This window comes from Molothrus aeneus, chromosome 5, assembly GCF_037042795.1.
Source record: "Molothrus aeneus isolate 106 chromosome 5, BPBGC_Maene_1.0, whole genome shotgun sequence".
In the NCBI taxonomy this organism is placed as follows: domain Eukaryota; kingdom Metazoa; phylum Chordata; class Aves; order Passeriformes; family Icteridae; genus Molothrus; species Molothrus aeneus.
The window spans coordinates 63,637,613-63,651,273 of NC_089650.1; the positions used below are offsets into that span (position 1 = coordinate 63,637,613).

At 46.7% G+C, this 13,661-nt stretch overlaps 1 protein-coding gene across 1 annotated transcript in view; it reads left to right on the forward strand.

The window, feature by feature from the left end:
- Window positions 1–13,661, forward strand: part of FRMD4A (FERM domain containing 4A) — a 367,232-nt gene that overhangs the window by 326,115 nt on the left and 27,456 nt on the right. The window contains exons 14-15 of the mRNA XM_066550978.1: window positions 3,346–3,484; window positions 9,294–9,435. Of these exons, the coding sequence (XP_066407075.1) occupies window positions 3,346–3,484; window positions 9,294–9,435 (281 nt within the window). The remainder of the gene's footprint in view (window positions 1–3,345; window positions 3,485–9,293; window positions 9,436–13,661) is intronic.

The window sequence follows — 13,661 nt, forward strand, 5'->3', positions numbered from 1 at the left end:
AAGTATGATAGATGCCACTGATGGAAACCATCTCTCTGCCCAGATTGATTTGATGTGTTGCTGGTAGTAGTGTGATCAGTCAGCTGTGATCCAGTTTCACCTGTTTCCCATGCCTATCTGTGTATTAATATATGTACTTTTATTGGGGGAATTTTGCATGCAGTTTCTATCCTTATTTTCCCTGATATGAGCACAGCCACCCCAGTACAACGGTGCCTGTCTGCATAGGTGCATTTGTTAAAAAAAGCTCTGAGTAAAAAGCAGCTCATGTCATTGTGCAGCTCCAGGTCAGCAGAACCTCTAAGCATCTGCTTAATATTAAGCATGTAAACAGTCACATGGAATCTAGCAGAGTGAATTCCCAAAGTCGAGAATACACTGGGAGATATTCCAGCAGCAGGAGCTGGAATATCTCCCCCCACCGAGGCTCCGGCAGCTGGAGAGGCGTCAGAAACGTGTGCTGGGAGCAACCAGCAGCCAGGAGCCCCTGAGTGCCCTGAGTTCTGCCTGTTTCCTGAAGGAGCAGTTGCAAGAAAAATAAAGGAAATAGCCCTGGGACCTTAAAATCATGGTGACATTTGCAACTCGATGTCGTGCATGAAATGTGGCTGCACAGAGCAGCCTCTTCTCTCTCATTTGTATTTAGATTATAGGAATTAGTGACACGGAAGAGCTTCCGTTCTTTATTCCATTGCTCTGTTTCTCTGACTCAACACCAGGAGGACAAAGCCCTGTCCCCGGTTGTCAGCCTTGTACTTTCTTGCTACAAAGGAATTAGTTTGGTTGGATTTTGTCTAATTTTCATTGCTTTTTGTATCCAGAGTGGCACCACCCAGGTGGAGCTGCTGCTCAGGTTGTAATGCAGCGCAGCACATTGCAGTGGCATGGTGGGAAGACAGCTCTGGTTGTAGTCTCCCAGCCATGTGGGATGGACTCCTGCAAGGAGTTGTTCAGCGTGTGGAGGCGGAGGAGTAGCCAACGCAGTGCTCTCTCCACATTCCTCTCCTCCCAGCCAAACCAGAGCCTGAGTCAGCGAAGCCACAGTCAGGAGAGCGAGCACAGCTCTGTGGTTGTGGCCAGGGCTGGGCAGCACAATGTATGTTTTTAAGCCCTGCCTCTGCCCGTGGCTTCCTGTCCCCAACAAGCCATTTAACCTCCTTTCACTGCAGTTAGTTATCCCATGAAGGAGGAAAATGATACATTTTAGGGGCTATCAATAGGATTAGTTCCATAGCACATGTAGCATGCATGGAGGGAAGTAGTGGAAAAAACACCCATGATCCATATCTTTCAGGTCTTCAAACACAGCTGTGAAAAGCAAATCCACAGCTCTGACCAACAGTCTGCAGACATTCAAATGGAGTCTGCTGTTTCGATGGAAAAGATGTACAGATTCCAAAAAGGAAAAAAAATAGAAATCACTGCTTCTACAGTGAAAAGATGAATGAATTGCAGAATATGTTTCTAAGAATTCAGGAGTAACTGTGTTTGAACTGAATAGTATGACACCAGAATTAAGGCTTCAGCCCATTTTTGAGTGCCTTAATTTCCTTAGAGCTTTATGTGCCAGTGTGCTGTGGTGGTTTGTGTCCTTAGACCAATATAAAGCATCCAGAGCTGGATCCACTCTCCAGTCTCAACTTCAAGAACACCTCCCAGCACAGTCTTCATTCCTGTCCAGTGACAGAAATGAGGCAGCCCAGCACCATCAGTTGCATCCCTGGAGACTTTTCTGACAAGAACAATACTGGTAATAGGACAAGGTCTCTAGCACCATTCACAAGGAAAGGACTCAGCACAGGGTAACACTGAAACATGAGATCCCACTTGTCTCAGACCTTGTTTGCGTTGGCCACAGCTTCTTTCTCAGAAATTTCACTCTGATTTGTAGCTCCATAATTTGACTTTAACACATTTTGAAGCAGTGAAAAAGCCCTGATGCAATGGCTGTCAGCCCTCTCCCAGACTGAACACCGCCAGTAATTCTCATTTTGCTGCAGAGTTCTGGTTTTCTTTCATTCTTGGCTCTATCACAACTTTCTTCAACTGTTCACCGCTCCATGTTCAACTTTGGACAAGGCAGTGGCCCACAAGCCCCAGAAGAGAGGTGCCCAATGCAGGTACAGGTGCAGGAGGGGAACCTTAGCAGGCCTGAGGACTTGTGAGTGCTGGTGAAAGAGTTGACTCCCCCTTGCATGGCACAGTAGAGCTCCTGGGCTGTCCTGCAGTGTCACCTCCACACCTGTATGGCTCAGAGTCCCTGCTGACTGTGGATTCTGGCACCCCTCTGTAGCACACCCCGGGCTGTCTCTTGCACTGGTCCCTCTTCAACATCCATGTCCCTAAAAGTGTCACATTTCTGAGTGAGCCTCTGTACCCATGTCACATCATTTCATAATCCTACTCTACCACAAGACCCATCCAAACAGACTGGAGAGGAGGCCCTCATTTATTTGGGGCTCTGTAGGTCAGTGGTGTGGTTTATTCCAGCCAGAGCTCCATCCCTGCAGTGGGAGGAGTTCCAGAGATTCAGGCTGAGAGCCTGAATGTGCACTCTGCTGGTGTCAGGGGCTCTGCTGGTGGGGTTGCTTTTGAGGGATGGGGAGGAATAATCAAGCAGGTTTGTACAGCTGTAAAAGCATGGGGAAACCTAACCTGTGTTTTTTTGCTAATGTTTGAGAACAACTGGGAGTCCCAGAGAGGAAATATTTAGCTCTTATTTTTCCTGTTTTTAAATTCACTCAGCTAATCACTGAGTCCCATTCTTCTCTCCAGGGCACTAGGCAGCCCCCTCTGAGCCTCACAACTCCCTGCCCCCATGCCATGTGGCAAATCCTGCTACATCTGTTTACAAGTGGGGAAAGCAAGGTTCACGAAGAGTTTCTCTCACACTCCCTAAAACAGCCTTTGATCCTGTGGATCTTTAGTTGTTACCTGGATCCTAATATTTGGGAGGCAGTGGAGGGTGTGAGGACTTGGGCTCAGATGTCTCTGCATGTGATGAGACATAGAGGATTCATGCAGGCTTTGGCCTTGATGGCTCCCCTGGGATATGCAGCAAGTCAACATCAACCAAACCCAGGGATACAGTCTGAGCTGGACAAACTGGATGATCTTTACTGTTAGTCTTTTGGAGATTGCCGTCTTGAGGAGATATTTGAAGTAAATGCTCTCCTGGCTTGATTAGATATTTGTTGCTGGTTTCTAAGCGTTTTTTCCCATTAACACAAGGGTGTACACAGTAAAGACAGCAGCTTTACTATGAGATCTGTGACAGGTTCTGCTACAGAAAGCAATCTGGTGAAACTTTTGTGTAACCCCAGTTCATTCTTTTCTCCTCTCCAGGGCATCTGTGACCAGGAGGACTTTTGGGCATAGTGGCATTGCTGTGCATACGTGGTACGCCTGTCCAGCATTAATAAAGTCCATCTGGGCTATGGCCATTAGTCAACATCAGTTCTACCTGGACAGGAAGCAAAGCAAGGTAAGCATGGCAAGTGCCAGTTGTGGTGAGTGAGTCCTTCTCACTCCCCACAGTCCCAGCCACATCATGTCCAGATGGTGGCTTCTTTCCTGCCCTCCCTTTCTGCTTGAGATAAAAAAAAAGGTGAATTGACTGAAGATATTTTCTAGTCTTGACCAGATGGAGAAACTTTGTATTCAAATTCATGCCTATGGGAGTAAGGATTGAGGAAAAGGTTGTATTGAACTGTGGCCAAATGGAAGGAGCCAAAGTTAGCAAGCAGATGGGGTCAACATCCCTGTCTGGATGGTTTCCACATCTTCCACGTCTGTCATAAAGTTAGGGCAGCTTCCAATAACTGAGTTCAAAGTAGCTTCACAACCTACAACTGTCTCTGAATTCTTCTTGCTGTGCCTTGATTTTTACTATTGTATTTTCCTAGAAAGGAGGGGTAGGGATGTTATTTTAGCAGGGGGGCAGGAGGCCGGACAGCCTGGCTGTACAAGGAGCTGTCACAAACTGGTGCTGCACAAAAAGCCAGGCAACACACAAAAGAAACCACCTTGAAACCAGAGGAGTATGTGTTCTTCCTCTTAGTTCTTTTCATCAGTAATTTTAGGCATACCCAGAGCAGCAGGAGATTGCTTTGATCACTTTGAGATTACTTTGATACAGAGAAAAGACTTCTCAGGCAGACTTCCCTCTCCATATGAGCATGCTGGTGTAAAGCTTCACAGAGAAGACAGAGCCTGCACTGAGTGGGTACCTGCATTGGTCCTCATCTCTGGTGAAGTGGCAGAATGTGCAGGTGATGATCCTCCGAATGCCTGAAACAATCTTAACATCTTGCTATTGTTGAAAGCACTGCATGCATTTTCAGGCTGGGGGTGTGCCCTTCCTTGCTCAGGCCCTGGCTCTATCAGGTCCCTTCACAAGCCAGTTCAGCCCACTAAACTGGCAGAAAAATAATTCTTTTTCCTGCTTTTCTTTAGTGCATTATTTTTTCTGTCAGTTAAATGAATCGAGTTGGCTTTCTGGAATTATATGGAGGGCCATGAGTGTGCTCTTAGTCCCACTTGCTCTAAGCCCTTCTGACATTGCTTTCCCCATCATAAGCTCTGTGACTTTATTTAAGAGGGGGTAGGGCTTTTGGATGCCTTGGGCATGGTTGCACTCACTTTGGCCATGTCTCATCTAGTGCAAAAATCCAGGTTTCACCGTAGTTGTTGTAAGCTGTATTGAATTTAGGGATGTAGCCCTGCCTAAGTGCCAGCTGTAATATAGACAAAATTGAATACTCACTGATACCAAGGGAAGCTTTCCTGTCCCCCTTCTCTGCTCAGGACCATCAGGGCAGTGCATAGTCCTGTCTGTCAACTCAGGGATAAATTTCAAGCAAATAGAAGTTTATTTTTCTTTACTTTTAGCCAGATAGATTTGCTGATCTAGCTGCAAGGTATTTAGGTCACAAGCAACCAACAAACAAAAGGAGATTCCCTCCTCCTCCCATTTCTTTGGTAAGAAACTGGGTCTCTGAAACACCCAGGACTTCCCTTCAGTGACTCCTTTTGTTGTTGGCATATTGTGTTTCAATTTTATCTCCCCTCTCTCACACTCCTACAGGCAGAACCACCCACCAGCCCTCATTTGTCAACCTGTCACGTCTGTGACCATGTCAGCATGCTTTGTCACAATAATCCCAGTGGTCATGCTGAGGCTTTGAAGTTAAAGCATACAAATATTTTTGTCCCTTTCTCTTAAGAGAACTGATATTTTCATCTGTTGTCCTCATATTTGACATGACACTGTCAATATTGATAGATCCATCAATTTTAATTGATCTGTTCAGTTCATCCTGCTGGTCCTTTCAAGGACACACTGCTCATGTGAGCTTTGTGAAAATAGTAAACTTTGGGAAAATAGTAAATCATACCTCAGAGTGGGGTGATGTGAAAATGTGAAATGTCTTTGGTTCAGCTCTCAGGGGCCTAGACAAACATTTATTGAGTTTCAGGTCACATGGGTTTGCAGCCCCTTAAATCTCAGGCCCCACTTCAATTGAATCCTCAACTTCAAAGCAAAACTTAGATATTCCTTCCTTTCATGTCCAAACTTGGCATTTCGTATCATTTTGACAAAAGAAAGAAAAACAAAAACAAACTTAGAGGAAAAAGCCTGCTGGAGCTCACTGTACAGCTGAGCCTTTCTCCAGTGATACAGATTAGATGATGGGAGATGTGACATAGTGATAAAGAAAGCTTGAACTCTGCTCCTCACATAACTGGGCACCAGTTGGATCTGGACCAACAGCTCCACTGGAAAGAAAACCCTTCACTTGATTTTAAAAAGAAATAAAATCCTCTTAGCCTGGATTGTGACCTTTTTGCAAGTGAGGTCCCAGCCTCACTCCATGCTGAACTCCTGCCAGCTCCCTGGGAACCAGCGTCTGCTCCCTGCTGATCTGTCTCTCTCTCCCTGCAATCCAAGCGTAGCATGGAGACTGAAAAGATCCCCAGCTTCCCAAGTGAGCTTGTCAGCATGCAGAACTCCTGTCAGCTTCCCTTTTTTTCAGGAGACAGATGCAGCAGGACTTGAAGGCATGTCTTTGCTCTGTTGACTGCACTGAGTCAATCAAACAGTTGGCCTAGAAACCTTGAGAAGTCCCATTTTGTGGGAATTTTCAACACCACATTCCTCCAAGCTGCAAGGCTTTTTGGCTGAATGAACTGGTAGAAAATAGGCCAAGGGTTTCAAAAAATCACCTCCAGCAAAGTCCCATCACTGTAGCAAGAGGGATAAATTCATCCCTAGTGTCCATCTTCTTCCTCATTTCACTTATGGATTTTTCTTCACCCTCTGACCCTGTCAGAACAGCACTGGGGATCAGTTTGGCCCCATGCTTTGAAATGACTCATGAATGAGCCAGTCTCCCTCCATGTAAATGAGACTTGGCAGGTCTGTGCTAAGTGCTTTCAAATTTGTGAGCCTGGAGGGACTGTGGGGCTCGGGGGAGCACTAATGGGGTGTAACCCAGCGTTGCAGTGCTGTGCTGCAGCACACAGCCTGCACGGGCCAGAGCTGGCTGCTGCTCAGTGGCCTGTGTGAAATGAGCTGTTGCTCTGATTCCTGCTGCTGCTGCTGAGAGCCTGTCCAATGCACGAGACCACCCAATGCTGACTGGCATTGCTGTAGGCAGCAGAGGCAGCAGGGACTGAGCAGCAAGGAAAATTAACCCCATTCCTTTCAGGAGATGTTTCATCTGCAGTGTTCAGTGCAGGGCACCATTAGCACAACTGCAATATTGGATCTAAACCCTTCTCCTGTGGTTTCAGCAGGTTTGAATTGTACCCTCTGCAGAGGAAGCTCACTCTGCCCTGCTAATCCTGTCTGCTGGTTTGTTTTTCCTCTCTCCTGGCCCCAGGGATGCCAGGCTTTGGTCTTATATCACTTTTTCATTTGCCCTGTATAGGGTACACCTCCAGCCACTGCTCCTTGGCCAGGAACCACATCAGCACCCAGCAGCCACATTGCCCTCACTCAGCACTTTGGTTGGTGCCCAGTCAGACAGGTAGGGCCAGACTGTGCCCTAATTTGCATTCTGAAAATGAGTGGAAATAAACTACAGGGCTGCTTGCTGTAACTGTCCAAATAAAACAGGAAAACCACTGCTTCATGGAGCAGGAGAGATGGATCTGTCCATGCAGACCTGGGGTTTGTGCCTTTCTGAGGCATCCACTGCCAGGACTCAGTGTGTTGGGTCAGGCACACACTGGGTTTGATCACTGCATGTAGCTGATCCTGGGGTTATACAAAGTACACATAACCCTACAGATACACAGGGTTATACCTGCAGAAGATTTATCAGCAGGACAAAGGCAGTTGGAAGGCTTGTTACCTCCAAAGGATTGGCATTGCAGCAAGACAGCAGTTCATGCTTAGGCTCCTTATCAAGACTTCAGTAGAAGGAAATCTCATTAGATAAAAGCAGTGATTTTCCTCTTCACCTGGAGCTAACTTTCCAGAAATATTTGAAGATGTTTCACAGGCCTTCTTTCTGACCAGAAACATCTGATCCAAGAAGCTAAAGAGTGCTGTCCTTCTCCTGGGGCTGATTTTAGGGATGAACTGCTGAAAATGAGAAGTGTCTAACTGGTTACAACATCAGTTGAAGAGGGCCAGTACTGGTTAACTGATCTGCTCTGATATCTTATCAAGTAGTTGAGCCTCTGCACTCACAAAGACTGCACTGTTCACTCTTGCAAACAAGTGATAACACATGCCCTGATATTGGGGTTGTTGAGGAAATAAGCTGTGAGGCATTTCGGTTACTCAGAATGGCAGTGATGGAGCCTATAAATACCCAAGAATATTAAATTATGATAATACTTCTGAGGATGTTTTCAGTGTAAGGCTTTCCCAGTGCTGTCTTCATTTGCAGTTTTAAATTAATCTTAAAAATACAGTGTGCTACAGGGAGACATTTTCCTTCCCTTATTATTTCACTGATATGCAAACAGAGGTGGGGATCACTAAGAACTTAAGTGTCTTACCCAAAGCCCCACAACACATCAGTAACTGAACTAAGAAGCTCAGTAGTGACCACTCAGCCATCAGTTCAGGTTTAGTTCTTGTTGGAATAGTTTATTCTTCCTGAGGATGTGCAGTAACACTGAAGATCCCATCATGACCAGCATTCCTTGCTGTCCTGTTTCATGTTATTTCCAGTGGGAACAGATCACACCCCTCTATATGAACATCAGTCAGCTTCGATTTGTTAGCACAGTAATGATGTGCCCATCTCCTCAGCTATATGGCCAGGGCTGAGTCTCTTCTGGCCTTGAGAAGGTGCAGAGGTGAATGCTCAAGTGATCTTGAACTGGGGCTTCACCCCCTTTTGGATAAAACTCTTCTTGCAGTTGGAGAGTCTTGGCAAAATGTGCCAACAGATTTCTGTGTTCTGGGAAATTAAAATTGCAGGTCAGTGGCCCTGCAAGGACAGATTAATTGAAGCTCAGAAGCACAGGGCTTGTAAGATTTGAGCAGTGGGCTGAGATGACTGTTGGAGATCCATTCCAGCTGAAATATAATATAATATTCTATTCTATTCTATTCTATTCTATTCTATTCTATTCTATTCTATTCTATTCTCTAGGTTTATGTACTGTGCATTTTTTACTTTCTTGTAATTACAAATTTCAGCAATCTTGTTGACATTTGGTGGGGAACAATGGCCATGCCCTAATGTGGCCAGTTACTGAGCTGGGCTGGCTGTTGTTTCCTCTAGAGTGATGTTAATGCTTTGAAGAGGTCCCTCACAGTAGGGGCATTGCATGCAGTTTGTTAGTCTGGACAATAACCTAAATGTGTTTTCTTGTCAGTATTTTCTTCCAGCTTCTCACGACAGCCCATTTAAGGCATGTCCTCACTGTGTCTTGTTCCAAAGCTTATTGATGATTTGTGAAGGCCCCTTCTGGCTTCCCTTAGATGCTAGAGATGGTCCTTTGAGCTTTTCAGCTGGTTATTATGATGGCATTTCTGAAGGTTTCTTATTGTATGTGGTAAAACAGTCACCCCATACATCCTTTGTTTAAGAGAGAAAAATGTGCATGGCAAAGCAGAGAAAAACCCAAACAGGAAGCAATGCCAGAATTGTACCCACTTAAGAATGTAAAAAGTACAGCAGTGAATACTGTGCCAGATTGCTTCTATTCTTGTAAAATAATCCCAGTTTGCTGTGGAGGCCTGTTTCCTGCCACAGCAAAAGGTCTTTTTATTTCTGTGAGCTTTCAAAAGGCGTTAAATCATTACTAACGCCTGTGTCCACTTCCAGTCCAAGATTCATGCTGCAAGAAGCCTGAGTGAGATTGCAATTGACCTGACTGAAACTGGAACCCTCAAGACCTCAAAGCTGGCCAACATGGGGAGTAAAGGCAAAATTATCAGTGGAAGCAGTGGGAGTCTCCTGTCATCAGGTAGGTCCTTTGTCGTGTAACTGGAGGGAGTATGGTGGGAAGGGCCATGGCCATGGTAAATGGGGAGCAGCCAGAAGCTGCACTGCAGAAATGAAAGTCACTTCCCTTTAGCCTTTCTGTCTGTCCAGGTGGCAGTCCATCTCTCAGCACGTTGCTCCACAAACAGCACAGGCAGCAGCCTCCCCCTCTCTCTTCACCACCACTCGTTTCCTCCTGGACTCCAGGATGTCATCTCCAACCTCTCAATTTCCAGCTGAAACCTGGTCTCTCTTCACAATTTCTACCCTAACCATCCCTTGGTATCCAGCTTATCCTGAAGCAGATGGGTTTGTGAAGGAGTGCCCAGCCAGCAGTGGGGAAGCAGTCACCTAGAGCAGCTCACAAGGGAAACTGAGGCTGGGAACTGGTGATGTTCCTCAGCATTGTTGAGACAGAGTGTCTTCACTGAGTGCACATCTGCTTTGCCTCTCTGTTGCTGGGATTTGGCTGCTATCCCAGGCTCAACAGAACTGTTCCCTAGCACTCTGCCAAACTAGTGCCAGGGTCCTGAAGGTTTCTTGTTGTGGCTTAGAGCACTTTGCTGTGTGAGGAAGATGTCATGTGTGAGAGAACCCCAAGAGAAGGTGATGCAGAGGAGAGCTAGAGCAGGAGGAGAGAAGGACTGGAGAAGGTGGGTCAGGAGGCTGTGACTCTTTGATACTTTTCTGTCAGTCTGAACCAGGCAAGCTGTGTGTAAAACAGTGAGAAATGTCACTGCAGGCTTAAATCAGCAGGTGATATTTAGCAAAGAGCTTGAAGCTGCTTAGGTGAGCTTTCCAGGAGGGCAAGGTTTCTGGGATCACCATAATTAACAGTTTCAGACAATTAAATACCTTCTGTTAAGCATCACTTCAGTTTATCAAAACCAAATGTGCTGAGATGTGTAACAGCAGAGAATACCCTTCTCAGGCTTGGGCAAAGGAAGAGTCTATCTAAGAATGCAAATGCTTTAAAACTGAACCCACACTGATGTAGTAGATTAGCTTTGCATCACTGTATCCCTCATGTCTTTTAAAACCCTGCTTGGAAAGTGTTCAGGAAGGGGTTAAAATGTGCAGTGCTTCCAGAGCTGCTTGCTGTGCAATTCCTTGCCTTGCCTGCAAACAGAGTTGCCTTTCTGCTCCTGAGCTCTTCCTGACAAAGTGTACAATCCACTGTCTGTGCCTCCCATCGCTTGGGGAGTTGCAGTAGCTCAGCAGCTCCCAGATTGGTGTCAGGTTGTTGGAAGTCTTTGTTTGTTTGGCATTTTTTCCAGCTCTGCTGCTGGAAAGTAAATAACGTTAAGTACCCCAAGAAAGCTCTTAAGGTCTTTCCAAGATCTCAGCCTCCTGGGCACCATTCCTAAGTTTGTGAGAGCTACTTGGTAGTAATCCTGTTTCCATGTTAATACATGGACTTTCTATGTTCCTGGAAAAAAAAAACCAAAAAAAACCCCACTGGGGTCTGCTTCTGCTCTTGCACCTGGAGAGGGCAGTAGCCATGTGAAAGCCAGCAAAAAATCAGGCCCAGAAAAGCTGGTGTAGGCCCAGCATCTCTCAGGGTTAAGTGTATGGAAATTCCAAACTAGGAGCTGAACTTTTTGTGCTCCCTGCACCTTTGTAGCTGAGCACAGGGTTTGTAGACTCACCAGAATTGCACTAGTGACTAGACGCACCCAGAGTTCATGGACCAGGTGAGTCATTTCTTCAGTCCTGGAGTGGATCTGCCTGCCTGGGTGCCTTCACAGAATTGTGTGAACCTCTGTTTCTGTCAAGGTGCTGCTGGTGGGCCAGTGAGCACAGCTGCCTCTGTGTGCCTTTCTTCAGAGCTGCCAGCTCTGAGGACAGGGCTCTCCCCAAAATGTTGAGGAGAGCTTCAGAGTTTGCTGCTACAAGCAGCTACAAGAAAGTATTTGGAGAAAATGTCTGGCACAGGTTATGTATCAGGGAATTGGAAGCCTTGGATTGTTTCCACACTCAGACTCCTGTGCTCCAAGATCCCCCTCCCTCGAGCCTGGCTGGTGGAGGTGGCCCATCCCTGTCCCACTGGATGGGAGGGGGCATTCAATGTCTGTCCCACTGGGCACAGTCACTGGCTCTGTCCCAGGCTTTGTATTTCCTCCCATTGTGCCAAAGATTATCAGCACACAACCACAACAATGATGGGTTATCACAGTACAGCCTGCACGCTGGAGAGAATAAGTACAAATGATTAAGTGGCCACAGCAGACTTCCAGGCTATAAATACCTCAAGTGACTTGAAATCACAAGGTCAGGAATGAATCTCTGTTTGCCCCCACTTCCCTACTATTCTCAGTCCTTTTTTTTTCCTGAAAATTATTGTAGTCATTTCCTCCTTCCATCTCACTCCTCCTCACTGGGGGGGCTGTCAGAGCCATGAGGAGCGTGCCAAAACTGGCATGTCTCCCCTGGGCTTGCAGCACGTCTGCAAGGAAAAGTTTGTTGTTGTTTCCAGCTGTCACACTGTCTGGAGAAGATCCTGCTGTGCAGTACAAGGCAGTCACTGCTCCACATCACTTACAGTCTCAAGAGACAGCAGAGGGGAGATGGAGTCTTACCCTGGGAAGTGGCTTCCTCTTGATCACAGCACTTCAAGACCAAAGCCTCAGCTCCTCCATTTTTCCCACACTCTTGATCTCAGGCTGTCCAGTGCAGATTTGTAATTTTGATGCCAAAGTCCATTTCTGACAAGCTGACTCTAACTTTTGACCTCATTTTGGATCTGAAGGGGCCTCCCTAGGACAATGCACTGCTGTGATTTAGTTCAGGGATCTTCTGCTCAGGATCTGTGGGCCATCCCCAGACATCTGGGGAGAGATTTGCCTGTGAGTGAAATCTCTGCTTTTGCACAGGCAGGAACCAAATCAAAGCCAGCAGAACAAAACCAGGTTGGTTCTAAGGTGGATTTTTCCTTCGGAGTCTGTGCCATAAGAGCTCTGCAGGTCTCCAAGCTAGTGAGGAGCCCTGTGTTCTCTGGGTTATGGTTGTGTGAGAGACAACTGCTCACTTTGAAAATGTAAAAAGGTTTATTAAACCTTAACAAAAACACAACAAAGGAAAAAGCTGCAGTGCTGGGAACTGCCCCTCGTGCATAGCATGCAGCCAGTTCATCTTCAAGATGGATGCTCAGTCTTTTATACCCCTGGGGGGTTACATCAGCCAACCCTGGCCCCTCCCAAAGTCTGCCAGTCAGCTCTTCTGTGCCATTTATCAGTGGAGATTGCTTGATTGGAGGTCAGGTGTTGCCATGCTCCCTAAGCACCAAGCTTTGCCATTCCCAACTGCCCCAAGTAAGGGACACGTGTGCAGCCTTCTTTCCACCTGTCCTAGACAACCCTGGCTGTCTGATAGCAACAATACAGGAGGGGAAAAGGGAACTATGGGGAGGACAGAGGACATCTAAACTAGAATAACATAACTATACATCACTAACATAACTATACATCCCTTTTCTTAATATTCACACAATAGTTATCTTCTAATTGCGAGAGCCAATCATCTCATTATCCATCTACACCAGTTGGACTGAAGTCCAGACTACCTTCCATCTCTGTGGGCAGAGGAGACACCCAGAGGAGCATCTCTGCTTTTGCTCTGTGGGCACATTCAAGGAGCCTCCAGCCCAAGCCCCATTCCTTCTGCAGCAGTGGAGGTTTCCTGTGCAGGGGCTGTTTACATTTGCAAGCACCACAGCAGAGTCCAGGCAGGCAGTTCCCAGCGCTGCCGCAGCATCCGGCGGGGCTGTGTCCCAGCTGGAGCGCTCGGCGGCTGCTGGAGCGGATACAGCAGATACACAGCACCCACGAGGAGGGAGGGAGGGAGGGAGTGAGTGCAGGGCTGGTGAAGGAGAGAGCCCACAGGATAGCTGAGCTCATCCTGTGTGGAGCAGCTCCAGCTGAGCTCCCGCAGTGTCGCCATATTTCTCTTCACAGAGAAAAGCAAGGCACAATTCTTCCCAAGAACATTTCTGGGTTTCACATTCTCTGAATGTCAGAGAAAGAAAAACAATTCTTATCATTTGCTGTGCCTGTGTTTGTGCCAAAGTAGGATGCAATATGGAGATTGTTTACCCAGAGTGATGGTGTTTTGTTTCCTTGGCCTATCAGGGCCAACTGTGTGTGTGTATGTGTCGGGACTGTCGGCTGACAGTCACAAGAGGAGGGCATTTGAGTGCAGAGTTGAATGCTT